The sequence below is a fragment of the Apodemus sylvaticus genome, chromosome 3 (assembly GCF_947179515.1).
Source record: "Apodemus sylvaticus chromosome 3, mApoSyl1.1, whole genome shotgun sequence".
In the NCBI taxonomy this organism is placed as follows: domain Eukaryota; kingdom Metazoa; phylum Chordata; class Mammalia; order Rodentia; family Muridae; genus Apodemus; species Apodemus sylvaticus.
In genome coordinates this window covers 143,248,192-143,266,211 of record NC_067474.1, presented here as the reverse complement: position 1 = coordinate 143,266,211, position 18,020 = coordinate 143,248,192, and the positions used below count along the sequence as shown (strand labels likewise).

Sequence of the window (18,020 nt, the reverse complement as noted above, 5' to 3'; positions counted from 1 at the left end):
TGTTTCAGAGCCAACGAACATGGCTTCAGTGACAAACTGTCCCATGAGAGTCTCAGGATCCATACTGGCTTGTTTAAATCTCTGCAGAGAAGAAGCCTGCTTCATTTTGTCTGATTCAGGATTTCCTAAACTTCTTGAACACAGAACTATTTTTCCCCCTCTACCATCCATTCCAGGTCTGGGATGAAAGGGCAGGGGAGCTGTGTAGTTGAGGCATTCTTGAAGGATTGTCGAGCATGGAGTATGGTGGGATGCATGGAGTATGGTGGGACGCGTTACCCCCTCCCCCCAGCACTCGGGAGATGGCAACAGGATGGGAAGTGAGAAGCTAGCTTGGGCTGTGGGGCCAGATGTTGTCTGAAAAAAGGAAAATAAGGAGGTGTGGGTATGTTTTTAATAGCGCATTTGCGTTGGTGGTGAGTTTGTTGTTTTTATTTTGCTGTTACAAAATTAGCACATGGCTGGCTTGGTTTTGTTTTTAAAGCCAAACAGCACAGAGGCATCTAAACATTCCAGAGAGCCAGCCTCTTTCATCTGTTTTCTGGGATGTGTCCCTGGGAGCCATCTGCCTCTGGATCACAGATCAGACAGATTGTCGGTGGTTCTGCTGAGAAATGGGAGGTCAGAGCCCTGCCTCTGGAGCAGGGCAGACCAAAGGTCAGCTACGATTTTTTAGGAGGCTTCAGGCAAATTGCTTTGCCCAGTTTCAGCCTCAGTTTTGTATCTGTAACATAACGCTGATAGTGACTTTATTTCATTGGCCTACCATGGAGTTACATGGAATCATGCAAAGTCTATGAAATAATGATTGCCACTGTGAAACCTGGGTCTCTAGACACATTTGAATGCAGGTTAACTTCTGGCTACAATGTGTGCTTAGCTTGATGCATCTTGGAATCTCCCTGTCCATACACGGGGCTCTGACGTTAGCTTGGTGATCGGATAATGGTGGTGATTTTCATGTTACTTCCTGGAAAGTGTTGCTTCGAGAATGTGTGGTAGCGAGCTGCAGACAGTCCTGAGCAGAGACAGCAGGCAGCAGGCCTTTCTTATAGCCTTGGATGAAGATGAAGCGACCCACAGAGGGACACCATACCCTCTCAGTCACAGAGGGCAGCCTACGTGATGGGGACTGTTCCCAGCCTGTTCCTCTCTGTCAGCCTGCCCTAGACAGGAAGATTGGAGGAGCCCACTTTATTTTTATTAATCAATCAGCCAGTTTAGAATATTGCAGTATGACCAAGTGGGGTGCCACGTGAGGTGAAGTAAGAGGCAGATGAATCTTTGTGAGTTTGAGGCCAGCCTGGTCTACAGAGCCAGTTCTAAGAGAACAAGGGTTTCACAGAGAAACCATGCTTCAAAAACAAAAAAACAACAACAAAAAAAGAAGAAAGAAAGAAAGAAAGAAAGAAAGAAAGAAAGAAAGAAAGAAAGAAAGAAAGAAGAAAAGAAAGAAAATTGCACTCTGGGGCAAGGCGTGTGCAGGGGCAGGGAGATAGTCCAGTCATTAAATGCTTGCCACAGGAGCATGAGAATGTAAGTTTGATCCCCAGAACCCATGTACCACAGCTGCGTGCAGTAGATCATGCCTGCAAACCCTGTTCAGTGAGAGACCCTGTCTCAAAAGAGTTGGGAGGAAAGCAATTGAAGAAGACACCTCAATTCACTACATATACACACACACACAGACACACACACATACACAGACACACAGATACACACAGATACACACACAGAGACACATACACACACACACAGAGACACACACAGAGACACACACACACACACACACACACAGAGAGAGAGAGAGAGAGAGAGAGAGAGAGAGAGAGAATCGCCAAAATTGCAGCTAGGCACTGAGGGCTTACTACCTGCCTTTTATGTGGGAGGCTCTGAGTTCAATCTCCAGAGAGAGAGAGAGAGAGAGAGAGAGATTGTTGCCTAATGGACAGAAGACTCAGGTCCAACTCTCTCTCACAGGGCAGTGTGTCACAGCCTGTGGCATGTAAGACCCTGACTACATGAGCGGTTTTGGAGGCCGATGGATGGGCATGTACAAATGCCGATCTGTGTGTTCTAATGTGTGCTGACACGTAGTGGCCATGTGTATGGCTAGTGACACTGATTTTCCATTTATGGTAATGAAGTTTCTATTTCAGGTAAATGTATTAAAGAGGAAAAAGAGAAGCAGGGGCAGTGGTGGCACACGCCTTTAATTCTAGCACTCAGGAGGCAGAGGCAGGCAGATCTCTGAGTTCGAGGCCAGCCTAGTCTACAGAGCTCAAGTGGAAGTGCCCAAAATCCTGAGGAAGAATGAAAATGACAGGCAGTTTCAGCCTGGAAGACGTAGGATGAGACACATGTTCCTCTCAGTGATAATTATTTTCATCTGTTTAGTCCTTAACGTGACTGGACCTGGTAGTACAGGCCATTATCCCAATGTTTAAGAGACAGGGGCAGGAGAAGTGAGGGTTTAGGGCCTACCCGACTACAGAGCAAGGCCAAGGCCAGCTTGGGCCACTTCCTGAGTCAGTCCTCCCCCTACATCCCTACAGAAGCAGTCACTGTGCACCAATGTGTGTATGAAGCATTTCACACCGCAGCGTCCTCCATGTGTCATGTGTCATGCTCATATCGGTCCATGATGCAGGCCCAGTTTTTACTCTCATTTTCCAAATACAGGAATTCAAAAAGGGTCTAAGGGTTCAGAAAGCTAAGCTGTGTTTAGCAGTTCAAACCTGTTTAGTCCCAGGACTTGCAAGAAGGCAACAGGAGAATGACTGAGAGTCCGAGGTCAGTTTGGTCTACATAGCAAGATCCTATCTCAAAGAAATCATGTGTTCTTGTGTCTGTGCATGTGTTTGTGTATGTGAATGTGTTTGTAAGTGTGCATGTTTGTATGTATGTGTTTGTATGTGTGTGTGTATTTACGTGCTTGTGTTTGGATATTTGTATGTGTGTATGTATTTGTATGAGTATGTTTATGTGTCTGTGTTTGTTTGCGTGTTTATGTGTGCATATGTGTTTTTATGCGTGGTTTTGTGGGTGGTATGTGTGTGTGTGTATATACGTGTTTGTGTATGTGTGTGTCTGTCTGTTGGTTGTGGGGTAAAATGGCTCAGTGGGTAAAATTCTTACTGCAAACGCTGACAATCTGAATTGGGTCCCAGGATCCATGTGGTGAAGGGAGGGACTGATTGTACCAGTTGTCTTCTGACCTCCGCGCTAACACCATAGGATGCCTGCCCACACACACATACACACACAAATAAATAAATAATTATTTTAAAATCCTAGTGTGTGGAAAGGAAGGGCTAGTAATCTTCCACAGACTTTTTGTCAGTGACTGACTGAGAGACGGTGAAATCAGAACTGGGTCACTATGGCATAGACACGGTGAGCTGGGCCTCAGTAACACTTAGACTATAAAAATCCTTTTAGAGACTCCCATAATGCAAAGTGGACCCAGAGTTACCCAGGGCAGCGACCACTATTAAGATGCTGAATATGATAGCCACAGTATATCCCTTACTGATGACAGTGATAACCAACCAGAAGCAGTTCTGTGTTTAAGCCAGTGCCTGTTTGAGAGAGTAAAGCCATCTTGTAGCTGAGGGTGTAGCTCCGTGGACGAGTATGCACTTAGTATGTGTGAGGCCTTGGGAACAGGGTAGTAACCTCAGCTGCCGGGGAAGGTCAGGCAAGAGGCTCCCTGGGCAACTAAGTGAGATCCTGCTTCAAACAAACAGAAAATGAGCTGTACTGGGAGGCCAGGGGTGGTGGCTCCACCCACCCCTTTAATCCTGTACCAGGGACAGCTGGGTTTCTGTGAGTTTGAGGGCAGTTTACTTACTAATGGATTCCTTACTAATCTCCAAGCCAAGACACGCGGCTAATTTACCAGCTGGCAATTACTTATAATGCCTGCCAGCCTAAGGTTTGGTATCGTGATGAGGTTTATGTGGCTGTTCCCTCCATGGAACATCTTGGTTGCTAAAGAAAAAAGCAGCAAACTCTTTTTTTTTTCCCGTTGTTTTTTTGTTTTGTTTTGTTTGGATTTGGATTTTTTCAAGACAAGGTTTCTCTGTATAGCCCTGGTTGTCCTGGAACTCACTCTGTAGACCAGGCTGGCCTCCAACTCAGAAATCCGCCTGCCTCTGCCTCCCAGAGTGCTGGGATTACAGGCGTGCGCCACCACCACCCGGCTCAGTAAACTCTTTTAAGTGATGTCTAGTAGCTTGTGCTTCACAATGGCCAAGCAGCACATATCAGTGGTCTGCCACAGGCCGGCCTTGCTGTCTTCTTCATATGTTAGTTTATATGTTTGTGGTTTTATTTTTGACATTTGAGACAGGGTTTCCCTGGCTGTCCCGGAACTCACTCTGTAGACCAAGCTGAACTCAGAGATCTGCCTGCCTCTGCCTCCAGAGCACCGGGGTAAAAGGTGTGCACCACCACCACCTGGCCTGCCTATATTCTAGGGAAAGCAGTAGTCCAAGTCTTTCAGGCAGAAAAAGAGCTGTGGCAGTGAAGCTAGGAACCATGGCCTAGTCAATGTGAGTCGGAACTCATTTTGATGCGTTTGACAATTCTGGGATCAGAAAATCTAATCCAGGGACCCTCAAGCTGGCTCTTGCAGCTAAGTCTGACATCTGAGTTCTAGACATGGAGGCCTACACAGTGGAAGGAGAGAGGCATCTTTGTCCTCTGACTTCCACACGCATGCAGTGGGAGCCACACGTGTATGGGAGGCACACATGTGTGGGAGCATGCGCAAACACACACACACAAATACAATTTTTATTCATTACTATTATAAAATTTTCATTATTACTATTATTTGAGACAGGTCGTCACAATATAGTCCTGGCTGGCCTGGAACTCAATATGTAGATTAGCTTTGAACAGAGGTCCACCGGCTTCTGTCCTCTGAATGCTGGAATGAAAGGCCTGGGCTACCAAACCTGGTGACACTAAAAGCTAAAGTCAGGGGTTTGGGGACACTTGCTTCAGGGTCTTCTGACAGCCTGATTTGTTGCATGTTACACACCATAGGAACAAGGCTACTGTGTCTGCTGGCCAGGTAGCCTTGTACTGAAGAACAGCAACCAATAAAGTAGGAACCAAATTCCAGGTCTGACTCCACCCTCCAAGTTAGAAACACTGGGGTGGGGTAGCCCTTTTATAACGGGCAAACGGGGCCTAGTGGACCAGACACTGCTTTGAGTTTGACCAAGGGCATTGCAAGTCGTAGTGAAAGATAGATTAGAATCCACACCATTCTCAATATAGAGCAAGGGGTGGAAGAAGAGGAGGTTCTTTATTCAAACCAAGATCTGTCATCTGTGATTCTAAGAGCACTGAGGACTGCCTTTTTCTTTTTTTTTTTCCTTTTCCATTACGGACAATGAAAACTTCACCGTGTTTTTTAGTGTTGATCTCTGTATTTGTTTTTTAATTAAAAAAATTTTTTTATAAAACTAAATGTGTCCATGTACCATATGCATTCAGTGCCCATGGAAGCCAGAGAGGGCACTGGATCTCCTGGGCCTGAAGCCGGAGTTACCAATGGTTCTGAGCCACCATGTGGCTGCTGGGAATAGAACCCTGGTCCTCTGGGAGAGCAGCCAGTGCTTTTGATGACTGACTCATCACTCCATCCTGAGCTTTGATATCTTTGACCCTGTTCCTAACTTGTTTAGACCACATCTGGCAACCCAGCAATCTTTGTTTTAAACTACGACCAGAGAGGAGGGACTCACATTTTGTATAAAAAGAAGCACCTTACAATTTAGAGACAGACATGGCTTTGCATTCCGCGTGTCACACAGGGACCCTAGCTCACACATGGTTTTGCATGAAGTAGCAAGATACTGAATTATGTCCACAGACTTGCACTCTCTGGTCAGGTGACTGTAGGTCTAAATGCATTCCAAGCAGAGAGAGAATTTCTTGGTAAAAAGGCCTTTGTTGACAGTACAACGGTCAAGTGTGTGTGCTTGTGTGTGTGAGAGAGAAATGAGGGAGAGGAAAGAGGGGGAGGGAGAGGGAGGAGGAAGGAGGAGAGGGAGAGGGAGAAGAAAAGGAAGAGGAAGAGGGAGAGAGAATTTTGTGCCAGAGTAATACTGTGTAGCTCTGACTGGCTTGGAACTCTGTAGCCCAAGATGTTTTGGAACTCAAAAAGACTCCCCTTCCCCCACCTCTACCACCAAGAGCTGGAATTAATAAAGGTGCCACCACACCTGGTAATGGTCATGTTTCAGATGAGGAATCTTCACTCCCAGTTCTGTGCCCCTGTCTAGCTTCCTTCGTGATTTCTGGTGAACCAACTGTGTAGTGTAAACAGATGCATGCAGGGGTGAACAGTAGAAGAAAAGACTTAGATAAAAGACGGAGGCTTCTGATTTCTTATTTTGTTTCATTTTTTGTTTTTGTTTTTGTTTTTTTGCTTGTTTGTTTTATTTTGTTCTTTTTTGATCCTGGTTGCTCTGTAATGTGCCGCGTAGATACAGCTGTCCCCAAACTCATAAAGATCTGTCTCTTGTGCTGGGATTGAGGGGATGGGCCGTGACACCCAGCTGTGATTTGATTTTGCCCTGGCCAAAAACCAGCACTGTTGTTGGGAAAATCATGAAGCCTCTCTGATCTCACAGATCTTCCGTTCTTATTATTTATTTTTAAACATGTATTTTTTAAAACAAAGCATGTGTGTGCACATATGTGCATGTGTGTGTAAATCTAGGTGTCTATCAAAGGAGGCAGAAGAGGGCATCGAATACCTCGCAGTAGAGTTGGAAGACAACTTGTTGGAATTTGGGAACTGAACTTGGGGGAACTGCGCTGAACTGCCACTGCCTTCTGAGTGCTGGGATTAAAGGCGTGTGCCCCCACACCCAGACAGAGTGTCAGTCGGGGTCTCTTCCTCTGTTGCTCTGTGGTTAGTATGGCTGGCCCATGAGCTTCCACATTACACCATCACGGCAGGCCTTCCACATGGGAGCTGAGGGCAGCACTCAGGTCCTCCTGCTGTGCGACAAACACTTTCCTGAGAGGTCACCCCAGCCACTGTCTGCTCTTTAACACTCTGTGTGCATGTGGGTGTGTATAAGCCATAGCGTATATGTGGAGGCCAAAGGACAAATTACAGGCATTAGGACTCTCTCGATACCGTGGAGGCCCCAGAGATCGAGGTCAGATCCTTGGTTTGGTGGCAAGCAAGATTAGCTTCTGGGCCATCTCACAGGCTGACACCCCCACCCCTTCCCTTTAACATGGAGTCGCATACTGCACTTCAGGCTGGTCTTAAAAATACTGCTATCTTCCTGCCTCAGCCTCTTGAGTTTAAAGGCGTGTCCCAACACTCCTGGTTCCTTTTCCTTTCGTTTTAGCCTCTCTAGCCAATGCTGCCTCAGACTACTAGATGCTGACATTACAGATTTGTGCCACCAGGTACTGCTAAATGATTATTATTTCTCTCTTTCTCTCTCTCTCTCTCTCTCTCTCTCTCTCTCTCTCTCTCTCTCTCTCTCTTCTGAGACAGGGTTTCTCTGTATTGCCCAGGCTGTCCTGAAACTCACTCTCTAGACCAGGCTGGCCTCAAATTCAGAAATCTTTCTGTGCCTGCCTCCCAAGTGCTGGGATTAGAAGGCATATGTGCCACCACTGCCCAGCATTTCTCTTCTTTTTAAAAGTGATTTATTCATTATCTATCTATCTATCTATCTATCTATCTATCCATCCATTTATGTACATGGATATACCAGGCGCCCCAGCATGCGTATGGAGGTCAAAGGACAGGTTTGTGAGGATTTCTTTCTCTTCCCACCATGTGGGCCTCAGAGACTGAACTCAGGTCCTCAGGTTTGGCAGCAAGTGCCTTGACCTGCTGAACCATTAAGCAGGCCCCTTTTCTATCCTTTTTTTTTTTTTAAAGATATGAGTACACTGTAGCTGTCTTCAGGCACACCAGAAGAGGGCATCAACCCCCTTACAGATGGTTATGAGCCACCATGTGGTTGCTAGGGCTTGAACTCAGGACCTCTGAAAGAGCAGTCAGTGCTCTGAACCCCTGAGCCATCTCTGCGCCCCCCCCTAGTCCGCGCCCTTCTCCATCTTTAAAACAAAGCTAGTAATTAGTATCAATTCATCTAAATCTATTCCATCTGATTCTTGTCCTTAACCCTACCTCATCTTCTTGTTTGTTTGTTTGTTTCTTTTTTGCTGCCAGAGGCTTCCTACATGCTAAGCATGTATGTAGATGAAAAATTTTAAAGTTTCGTTATTGCTGTACTGCGTGTGTATGCGCGTGAGCCTGAGTGAGTTTATGTGCACCGGAAGCCTGCAGAGGCCAGAAGAGGGCATCCGTTCCCTGGAAAAGGAATCTCAGACAGCTGGGAGCTGCCATAGGGGTGCTGGGAACTGGATCAGGGTCCTCTACAAATGCAGTAAGTGCTCAAAGCTGCGGAGCCGCCATCTCTCCCTCGTTCTCGCCCACAGTTCAAAGTGTTATCACATACACAAAATATTGACAGATATACATTGAATAAATAATATAAATTTGTCAAACTAATAATTTCTTTTTTTCTGGTAGTGCTGCGGATCAAACCCAAAGCTTTATGTATGTTAAACAGGTGTTCTGAACTTCCCTCCCAACCCAGACTTGTTTTGGCTTTTTGGTTTCTTTCTTTCTTTCTTTCTTTCTTTCTTTCTTTCTTTCTTTCTTTCTTTCTTTCTTTTTTGAGACAGTCTCTTTCTTTAAAAAATATATATATATTTATTATGTACACATCCTACCACCTTCTGCCTGCACGTACTCCTGCAGGCCAGACGATGGTGTCAGATCCCATTACAGATGGTTGTAAGCTGCCATGTGGTTGCTGGGAATCGAACTCAGAGCTTTAGAAGATTAGATAGTGCTCTTAACCATTGAGTCATCTCTCCAGCCCCTTTCTTTTCTTTTTTAGTATTGGCGACTGCACTCATGCCTGCTAGAGAAACCGTGTACCACTGGACTATAATCCTTACCTCTTATGCTTTTTTCTTTTCTTTCCTTTTTTCCCAGGTCTCTGAGACAGACTCTCTTGTAGCCCGGGCTTGTCTCAGACTCTCTGTATCAGGGATGACGTGGCTTTCCTCCTTACACTCTTGCTTCCATATCCCAGGTACTAGAGTTGTAGGTGTGCACCATCGTGCTTGGTTTTACCCCTGATTTTTGTTTTAATTTTAGATAAAGTCTTTCTAAGGTGCCCAGGCTGGCCTTACATTTCAAGACCCCGGCCTTTACTCTCCCAGTGTCTGAGCTGCTGTACATGGCTCTCAGACCATTTATTTTAATTTTATTTTATTTTATTTCTTTTTCTTTTCTTTTTTCTTTTTTGGTTTTTTGAGACAGGGTTTCTCTGTGTAGCTCCAGCTGTCCTGGAACTCACTCTGTAGACCAGGCTGGCCTCGAACTCAGAAATCCACCTGCCTCTGCCTCCCAAGTGCTGGGATTAAAGGCATGTGCCACCACTGCCCGGTTTTATTATTTTTTTTCTGACAGATTTGTTTGGTTTTTTTGTTTGCTTTTATGTGTGTGTATTTTTGTCTGTATGTATGTCTGTATACCCTGTGCATTCCTCTTGCCAGAGGAGGGTGGATTCCCCTGGAACTGAAATTATGGATGGTTGTTAACCATTATGTAGGTAGTGAGAATCAAATCTCTGTCTCCTAGGAGAGCAGCCAGTGCCCTGAGCCACTGAGCCATCTTGCCATCTCCCCAGCCCCCTTAAAAATTATTAATCTGAGCTGGGCGGTGGTGGTGCACACCTGTAATCCCAGCACTCTGGGAGGCAGAGGCAGGTGGATTTCTGAGTTTGAGGCCAGCCTGGTCTACAGAGAGAGTTTCAGAACAGCCAGAGCTATACAGAGAAACCCTGTCTTGAAAAAACCAAATCCAAAAAAAAAAAAAAAAAAAAAAAAAAACCAAAAAAACAAACAAAAAAAAAAAACCAGAACCAAAAAAAATTATTAATCTTGCTTTTAATTATGTACATGTGGGGGAGGGGTGCTATGTGTACATGAGCGCAGACCACTGTGGAAGCTGGAGGGTCTGAGGCCTTTCTGGAGCTAGAGTTATAGGCAGCTATGAAATGCCCATTGTGGGTGCTGGGAGCCAGACTCTGGCTCTGGGCAAAAACCCACCATGCTTTTCAAGCATTGAATTATCTCTCTTGGCCCCTGATAGGTTTTGTGTGGTAGAGCAAGCTAGCCTCAAATTCCTGATCTTCCTATCTCAGCAACCCACCCTGCAACCTGGGCCATTAGGTCTTTAATCACCACCACCACCACCACCACCACCACCACCACCACCACCGTCACCACCTTCTTCTTCTTTTCTTCTTCTTCTTCTTCTTCTTCTTCTTCTTCTTCTTCTTCTTCTTCTTCTTCTTCTTCATTGTTGTTCTTTGTTTGTTTTTTTTCAATTTTATGTTTCTGTGTGCTACTTGTGTGCCTGAGCAGTGGGGACAGAAGATGGGGTATTAGATCCTTTGAAACTGGACTCATAGATGGCTGTGAGCTGAACGTGGCTGCTGGCATGCAAGCCCGGGTCCTTTGGATGAGCAACAAGGGTTCCTAACCGAGAGCCATCTCTCCATCCCTGAATCACCCTCCTTGACCTCAAACTGATTTCTTGCTTTTTCTTTTCTTTTTTCTTTGAGACACAGCTTATGACTCATTATGTAGCTTTGGCTGGCCTGGAACTCGCTTTGTAGACCAGGTTATTCTCCACCCGGTAGAAATGTGCCCGCATTTGCCTCCCAGGGATGAGAGCTTGGATTAAAGGCATGGATAACCACACCCAGTCTCCCCTTTTCCCAAAGCCTCCTAAAATATCAAGCCTAGAAGGCGCCTTACCTCTCAAAGTGCACAGAGCATCTGCTGCCGGTACTGCAGTACTGCGGGCACAGCTTGACCAGCCTGCGTTTCCCTAGGGCCGTGTAAATCACAAACAGGACAAACAGGACGCTTGCTCTCCCCACTGCCTTCTGGGAGTTCCTACCGCTGCCGGCCACTTTCGGGCCATAAGATAACTGAGTTGTTGAGACAGCACGTGGAGCCATGATGAGCCCTTATGGCCTCCTGACTATGAGTTGAAGGAAGAGTGAATGTGTTTGTGTACTCATTTCTTGAGTTTCCCCCTCCCCTCTAATTTCTGAGGTAAGGTCTCTTGTATTCCAACTAATCTTGAAGTCCTGATCCTCCTGCCTCCACTCCAGTGCTGAAACTACATGCGTGTAACACACACCAAGTCTGAGTCTATTAGGTGCTGGTGATTGACGCTTAGGGTATTGGGCAAAGCAGTGCTCACTGAGCTACATCCACAACCCTGCTGAAGAAGTCTCTTGATTTGGCTTAATGTTCCACAGATGCTTTATTATTCCCCCATATAGGTGTATACACATTGTTTAAAGTCAAATACCCAGGAAGACGCACACTGTAGGTTCCAGGACCCGTGGGATGCTAGCTCAGATTAAAACATGTGAACCTGAAGAGGCTTATTCTCCAGTTCCATTTTCTCATAGTCCCATGCAGGGGTGTGTAAAGCTGAAGGGTGCTGGTGGGCGTCTTTCCAAGCTCCGGTAAACGGAGCTAACTAACGTATGCAGGGTGACGAAAAGGAGTTGTTGACAAGCTCAGTGACGGACAAGATGGTTTGGACGAAACCAGGCACACTAGTGTTATCTTTTTTTTTTTTTTTTTTTTTTTTGAGACAGGGTTTCTCTGTGTAGTCCTGGCTGTCCTGGAACTCACTCTGTAGACCAGGCTGGCCTCGAACTAAATCCCCCTGCCTCTGCCTCCCAAGTGCCAGGACTACAGACTTGCACTAGAATATCTAGAATATAGCTAATATTGGAGCATAATATGTCTTTCAGATTCTGGAGCTTTCTGGATTTTGCTAACCAGGCGTCTCCCCTGCTCCCACATCCACTTGGACACAACAGGAATTAGCAAGTCTTGTTTTGTTCTACTGCAAATGTGTGGCTTCGGGCAGGCCTCCCCGGGGCTTGCTTTGATCGTCTAAAATCGAAAGTCAAAGCTACGTAGGACAGTGTGCATCCAGCTACCTAAGACGCTGAGCAGAAAGTTTAATTGAACACAGGTGTGCTGGGCCAGCCTGGGCAATGCAGCGAGACCCTGTCTGAAAAATAAACATATAAAGAAACAAAACCAGAGGTTAGGTTTGATGGTTTAGAAAACCTCTGCAGGTGGAGAATCTGTGCTTAGTCTGAACATCCTAGACACAGGTGCTACAGGCTTCCAGGCAGGTGATACACAGTTTCAATTCTTCCTCTCTCTCTCTCTCTCTCTCTCTATATATATATATATATATATATATATATATATATATATTTTTTTTTTTTTTTTTTTTGGTTTTTTGGATTTTTTTGTTTCCGAGACAGGGTTTTTCTGTATAGCAGGGTTTTTCTGTATAGCCCTGGCTGTCCTGGAACTCACTCTGTAGACCAGGCTGGCCTCAAACTCAGAAATCTGCTTGCCTCTGCCTCCCAGAGTGCTGGGATTACAGGCATGTACCACCACCACCCGGCCTCTCTCTTTTTTTTTTTAAAGATTTATTTTTATTTATTTTATGTATGTGAGTACATTGCCGCTGTCTTCAGACACACCAGAAGTGGGCATAGGATTCCAATGGTTGTGAGCCACCATGTGGTTGCTGGGAATTGAACTCAGGACCTCTGGAAGAGCAGCCAGTGTTCTTAACCGCTGAGCCATTTCTCCAGCCCATCAAGGCAGGAGGGCAGCAGCTGGAGAGAAGGCTCAGGTGTTAACAGTCCCTGTTGCCAGACTTGAGTTCTGTTTCTGGAGGTCAAGTAGAGGGGCTCAGCCTGCTGTTGCTTCAGTTCTGGGGTATCCACAGGCCTCCGTGTCTACCCACACAGATGAATACATACACGTATGGGGGAACATATAACTATAAAAATAAAAATAAAACCTTTTTTTTAAAGACAGGGAGATGAGGAACGTTCATACTGACACGTAACAAGTATGACCCTCAGTGCCTGACTCAACAATGGTAGCCTGAGTAAGATGGGGCAGGAGCCTGAGAGGCACAATGTGACATTTGAGCAGGGACTTATAGATGGAGTTAGAGTGTAGCAGGAGGGCATGAAAGTCACAAACACAGGATAGGCAAGATGACGGGGGTGGGGGTGGGGGTAGGGGTGTGGAGGCGCTTTCCCCTGAGCCTGACAATATGAGTTCAATCCCCAGAGACCCACATTACAGAAGGAGAGAACCCATAACACATACACTAAAAATTAAAAAGAAAAAAAAGTGAGAGACAGTCAGAAACACAAAGGTCTAAGGATGGTGGGTGTGTAGTAAAAGCAAAATATTTCAAAATACAAGCGGTGTGTGTGTGTGTGTGTGTGTGTGTATGTGTGTGTGTGCATGTGCGTGTGGTATATAGCAAAATAGATTAAATGACTGAGAGGTGGAATAGGTCTTCTTGACATCAAAAACATGATTGTGTAGCCCTTTATTAATCCTAACACTCAGAGACAGGCAGATCTCTGCAAGTTCGAGGCCAGCCTGGTCTACATAGTGAGTTTCAGGCCTGGAGGCTAGCCAAGGCTACATGGTAAGGCATTAGCTAAAAAAAAATAAAACAAAATAAAAATTACTCATCTCTTCATGGTAAATCATTTATTGAGGACCAGTGCTGAGGAAGGAGGTACCAGGGATTCCAGAGGTTTCAGAGGGAGCCCCGCTCTGACATGGTTAGAGCAACTCTACTTCTGTATCTATGAGGTTCTGCTTGATTTCATTTGGCAAAAAAGTTTCCACAGCTAAACCAGGCAAGTGAGCTGAAGTCGTTACAGCCAACAGGTTTCTTTCTGCTCTTGAGAAAAGCATGTTTGAAGAAACTCTCTGAAGGAGATTGTGGTTGTGAGTGGGGGTGGGGGTGCTGGAGTTGGGCTGAGGGTTGACTCTAAGGAGCTGGAACCTCTCAGCTTCAGTAGGTAGGCAGGGGAGTTGTCATGAGAAGGGACATACACCCTTCTTGGTGGAGAAGTGTGGAATGAAAATCTAGGTTCCCGGGAGCTTGGCAGAGTGTGTGTGATGTCTCCCAGGTAGTCCCCCCCAGAGGAGACTAGCTGAGCTGAGGAGGCAGGAAGTGGGTAACTAGACCAACAAAGCGCCCATGGCGGTTTGCCCATCCCAGGTGGGAGGGCGGGGATGCCTTGGGCCTGGGCCTCCTGCGAACTTGTTGCTTGAGGGCGCAGAGTGAACCCAGTTAGAAGCTAGAATCCCACTTTTCGGCTCCTCTGCGGCCGATGGGGGCCTCTGAGCTGACAGTCTCAGGTAACCTCCAGGGCCATGCTCTCGGATGTCTGATGTTGGGGGCAACTGGCTGGGGGGGGGGGGCAGCTCCTTCAGGCCACTCTACCATTCCTTCAGGGATCATGGGCTGTGTCTGCAGCTCAAACCCTGAAGATGACTGGATGGAGAACATTGACGTGTGTGAAAACTGCCACTATCCCATAGTCCCTCTGGACTGCAAGACCTCGGTAAGAGGAAGATAGGATTGGTGAAGGGATGGGTGCGGGGGAAGATGGGATTGGTGAAGGGATGGCATAGGGGAAAGGTTGTATATCCAGGAGAAAAAAATAAATGGACCATAACTAAAGGTTCTGGAGATAGCGACATTCCCATCTTCCCTGGTGTACATCACGGAAGAGGTCCAGATAGAGGAACCGACCTTCCTAATTAGGCTCAAATGTACACATAGTTGGTGAATTCAGAGACAAGGCCCAGCCAGGCTGGAGAAACCGGAAGAGAGGAGAGGAGAGGAGAGGAGAGGGGAGCCAGGGTCAGATCCAGTCTTTTTTCTTTGACCCCAGCCTCATTTCCTACCCAGCAGCTGCCCATCCGGAATGGCTCTGAAGTTCGGGACCCACTGGTCACCTATGAGGGCTCCCTCCCACCAGCCTCCCCTCTGCAAGGTGACTCCATCCAGCAGCGTGTGGAACGTAATGGTGCCCGTGGATGCCTGGTTGTTCGTGCTCATACCCTCTCCACCTTGTCTGCATCCTGTGCCTCTAGAACGCCACTGGTCCTGTCAGCCCACGGCTGCATCATGCCGACCCTTCCTCTCTTTACAGACAACCTGGTTATCGCCCTGCATAGCTATGAGCCCTCCCACGATGGAGACTTGGGCTTTGAGAAGGGCGAACAGCTCCGAATCCTGGAGCAGTGAGTATACCTCTAACCCACTGTGTGTGTGTGTGTGTGTGTGTGTGCGCGCGCGCGTGTGCGTGTTTGTGTGTGTGTGTTTGTGTGTGCCCTCAGCCCTCCTGCACCCCTTACAGGCTCTGGCCTCAGCTGAGGGGTTTCAGAATGAGGTAGACATCTCCAGAGTGCTTGATCCAGGGTAGTGATGGCCTGGCCTAACTGGAGACTCTGAAAGGTTTCCAGTGGCTATGCACACCATGATGGTGGTTTCCGTGGTGCAGGAGCGGTGAGTGGTGGAAGGCTCAGTCCCTGACCACTGGCCAAGAAGGCTTCATTCCCTTCAACTTCGTGGCGAAAGCAAACAGCCTGGAGCCTGAACCGTGAGCAGGAGACCTCCGTGGGAATGGGAGGGGCACACCCAGGGATCTCAGATCAGGGCGTGTCCAGGGAGTGGGAGGGATGTTTGACTGGTACTAAGGAAGAATTGGACAAAGGTGGCACAGGCTTTTAATCCCAGCATTCGGGAGGGAAGGGCAGGCAGATATCTGAGTTTAAGGCCAGCCTGGTCTACAGAGGGAGTTCCAGGACAGCCAGGGCTGCACAAAAAAAAAAAAAAAAAAAAAAAAAAGACCAACAGCCGATGGTCTTGCGTCTGCCTTATATAGTTGGTTCTTCAAGAATCTGAGCCGTAAGGACGCCGAGCGGCAGCTTTTGGCGCCCGGGAACACGCATGGATCCTTCCTGATCCGGGAAAGCGAAAGCACCGCGGGTGAGAGGGGACCTGGTGGGCGGAGCCTCGGTGTGGGCGGGGCTGTGAGGTGAGGGCGGGCGCCTCCGGGCGAGGAGGTGGGCGGGGGCGGGGAGCTGTAGGAAACGGGGGGGGGGGGGGGGGGGGGGGGAGGATGGGGCGGAGGCCTCCTGATTTAAGGAAGGTACTCCGCCTCTGTTTCTTTTCCTTCTTCAACTACTCTTCCTTGTTCTCCTCTCCAATCTTTCTTCAGGATCCTTTTCACTGTCGGTCAGAGACTTCGACCAGAACCAAGGAGAAGTGGTGAAACATTATAAGATCCGTAACCTAGACAACGGTGGCTTCTACATCTCCCCTCGTATCACTTTTCCCGGACTCCACGATCTGGTCCGCCATTACACCAGTGAGCTCCGGCGGAATGCGTGCACCTGTGCCCATCCTAGTAGCCTATCTCCCCCCGCCCCCAGTCCTTCTTAGGGACCCTCCAAACATCTTTCATCCCCCTTCAATGGATGAGAAATACCTGACCCTGGACCCTGCAGGCTGACGTTGGATGACCCACGTGTCCCCTCCCCCTCCCATGCCAGTCTGTTAGCCCTGCGAGGAAAGTGGAGAGAGGTAGGGGCTGCAGGGAGCACCCAAGGTCTCTAGGGACCGTCTTCCTGGTAACTTCTCCTTTGTCCATCCAGACGCCTCTGATGGGCTGTGCACAAAGTTGAGCCGTCCTTGCCAGACCCAGAAGCCCCAGAAACCGTGGTGGGAGGACGAATGGGAAGTCCCCAGGGAGACACTGAAGTTGGTTGAGCGGCTGGGAGCTGGCCAGTTCGGGGAAGTGTGGATGGGTGAGTGTGGCCCTCAGGACAGATTGGGAAGAGGGGAGGGGATGTGAGCTTCCTCTCACACTGGCCTATTCAGGGCGTCTGCCTAGTTCATCATGACCTCAGTCTCTCCTTCACCGGTACCCCACCAGGGTACTACAACGGACACACCAAGGTGGCAGTGAAGAGTCTGAAGCAAGGAAGCATGTCCCCCGATGCCTTCCTGGCTGAGGCTAACCTCATGAAGCAGCTGCAGCACCCGCGGCTAGTCCGACTCTATGCAGTGGTCACCCAGGAGCCCATTTACATTATCACAGAATACATGGAGAACGGTGTGTGTCCTGCTATGTCCAGCCGCTTGAGGGCGCTCTTGTGGTCCCACTACCTTCTGCACCCACCACCAGCCTGCCACTGAGAGCTTCTAAGGACGCTTTCCTGGTCCCCTAAGCCTTGGAAGAAGGTTCTGATAGTCCCTGATCTGCAGTTTCTGTTCCTTTCTTCTAATATCCACCTGGATCTCAGAATGCTTGACCCAGGAAACAGTGTATAGTGCCTGGTGCTTGAAGAGACCAGCAAAGGGTGTAGGATACGCTGGTGTTACAGACAGATGTGAGCCACTGGGGATCAAATGCGGGTCCTCTGGAAGGGTAGCCAGTGCTCTCAAACGCTGAGCCACCTTTCTAGCCCCAATATGTAGTATGGTTGTTAAAAATCCTCTGACTGCCTGGATAGAATTGAGGCTTTATAATTGTATGGCTTTGGGCTGATCACACCACTGCTTTCTGCTCCAAATAGTTCTTTTTAATCTGTAAAATAGTGGGTTTAGGGCCAGCAAGATGGCGCAGCAGGTAAAGGTGCTGACAAGCCCGAGAGGCAGGAGTTCAATGCCTGGAAGCCTCATGAGAGAGGGAAAGAGCTGACTCTTACCAGTTGTCCTCTGGTCTCCATACGTGTGCAATGGCACATGCATGTGCCGTGCCCTATGAATAAATACATGTAATTAAAACGCAGTGGCGCTAGTGGAAGAGCTACTTCCCCATATGACTGATTTGGGGATGGAAAAGCAGTTCCAGTCCAGCCACGGTTTTTATGTGGTTTAGGTTGTTTGGAGTGCAAAATCCGTCCATCTTTCAGGAAGGGAAACAAACTGTTCATCGGTTAATGATTTCTTGAAATGGCAAATAGGTTTTCTTTCTGGTAGGCTTTTTTTTTTTTGT

The 18,020-nt window shown here is 47.6% G+C and overlaps 1 protein-coding gene across 3 annotated transcripts in view; it reads left to right on the top strand.

Moving 5' to 3' along the window:
- Lck (LCK proto-oncogene, Src family tyrosine kinase) overlaps positions 1 to 18,020 on the top strand; it is a 29,157-nt gene that overhangs the window by 2,555 nt on the left and 8,582 nt on the right. Inside the window, exons 1-9 of one of the 3 annotated variants that reach the window (XM_052177463.1) lie at positions 14,284 to 14,367; positions 14,464 to 14,573; positions 14,924 to 15,008; positions 15,168 to 15,258; positions 15,519 to 15,617; positions 15,903 to 16,006; positions 16,239 to 16,388; positions 16,675 to 16,827; positions 16,956 to 17,135. In XM_052177463.1, the coding sequence (XP_052033423.1) occupies positions 14,340 to 14,367; positions 14,464 to 14,573; positions 14,924 to 15,008; positions 15,168 to 15,258; positions 15,519 to 15,617; positions 15,903 to 16,006; positions 16,239 to 16,388; positions 16,675 to 16,827; positions 16,956 to 17,135 (1,000 nt within the window). In that variant the 5' untranslated portion in view covers positions 14,284 to 14,339. Of the gene's footprint in view, positions 1 to 14,283; positions 14,368 to 14,463; positions 14,574 to 14,923; positions 15,009 to 15,167; positions 15,259 to 15,518; positions 15,618 to 15,902; positions 16,007 to 16,238; positions 16,389 to 16,674; positions 16,828 to 16,955; positions 17,136 to 18,020 lie in introns of those variants that run through there. The other 2 variants (XM_052177464.1, XM_052177465.1) reach the window with 2 other exon arrangements.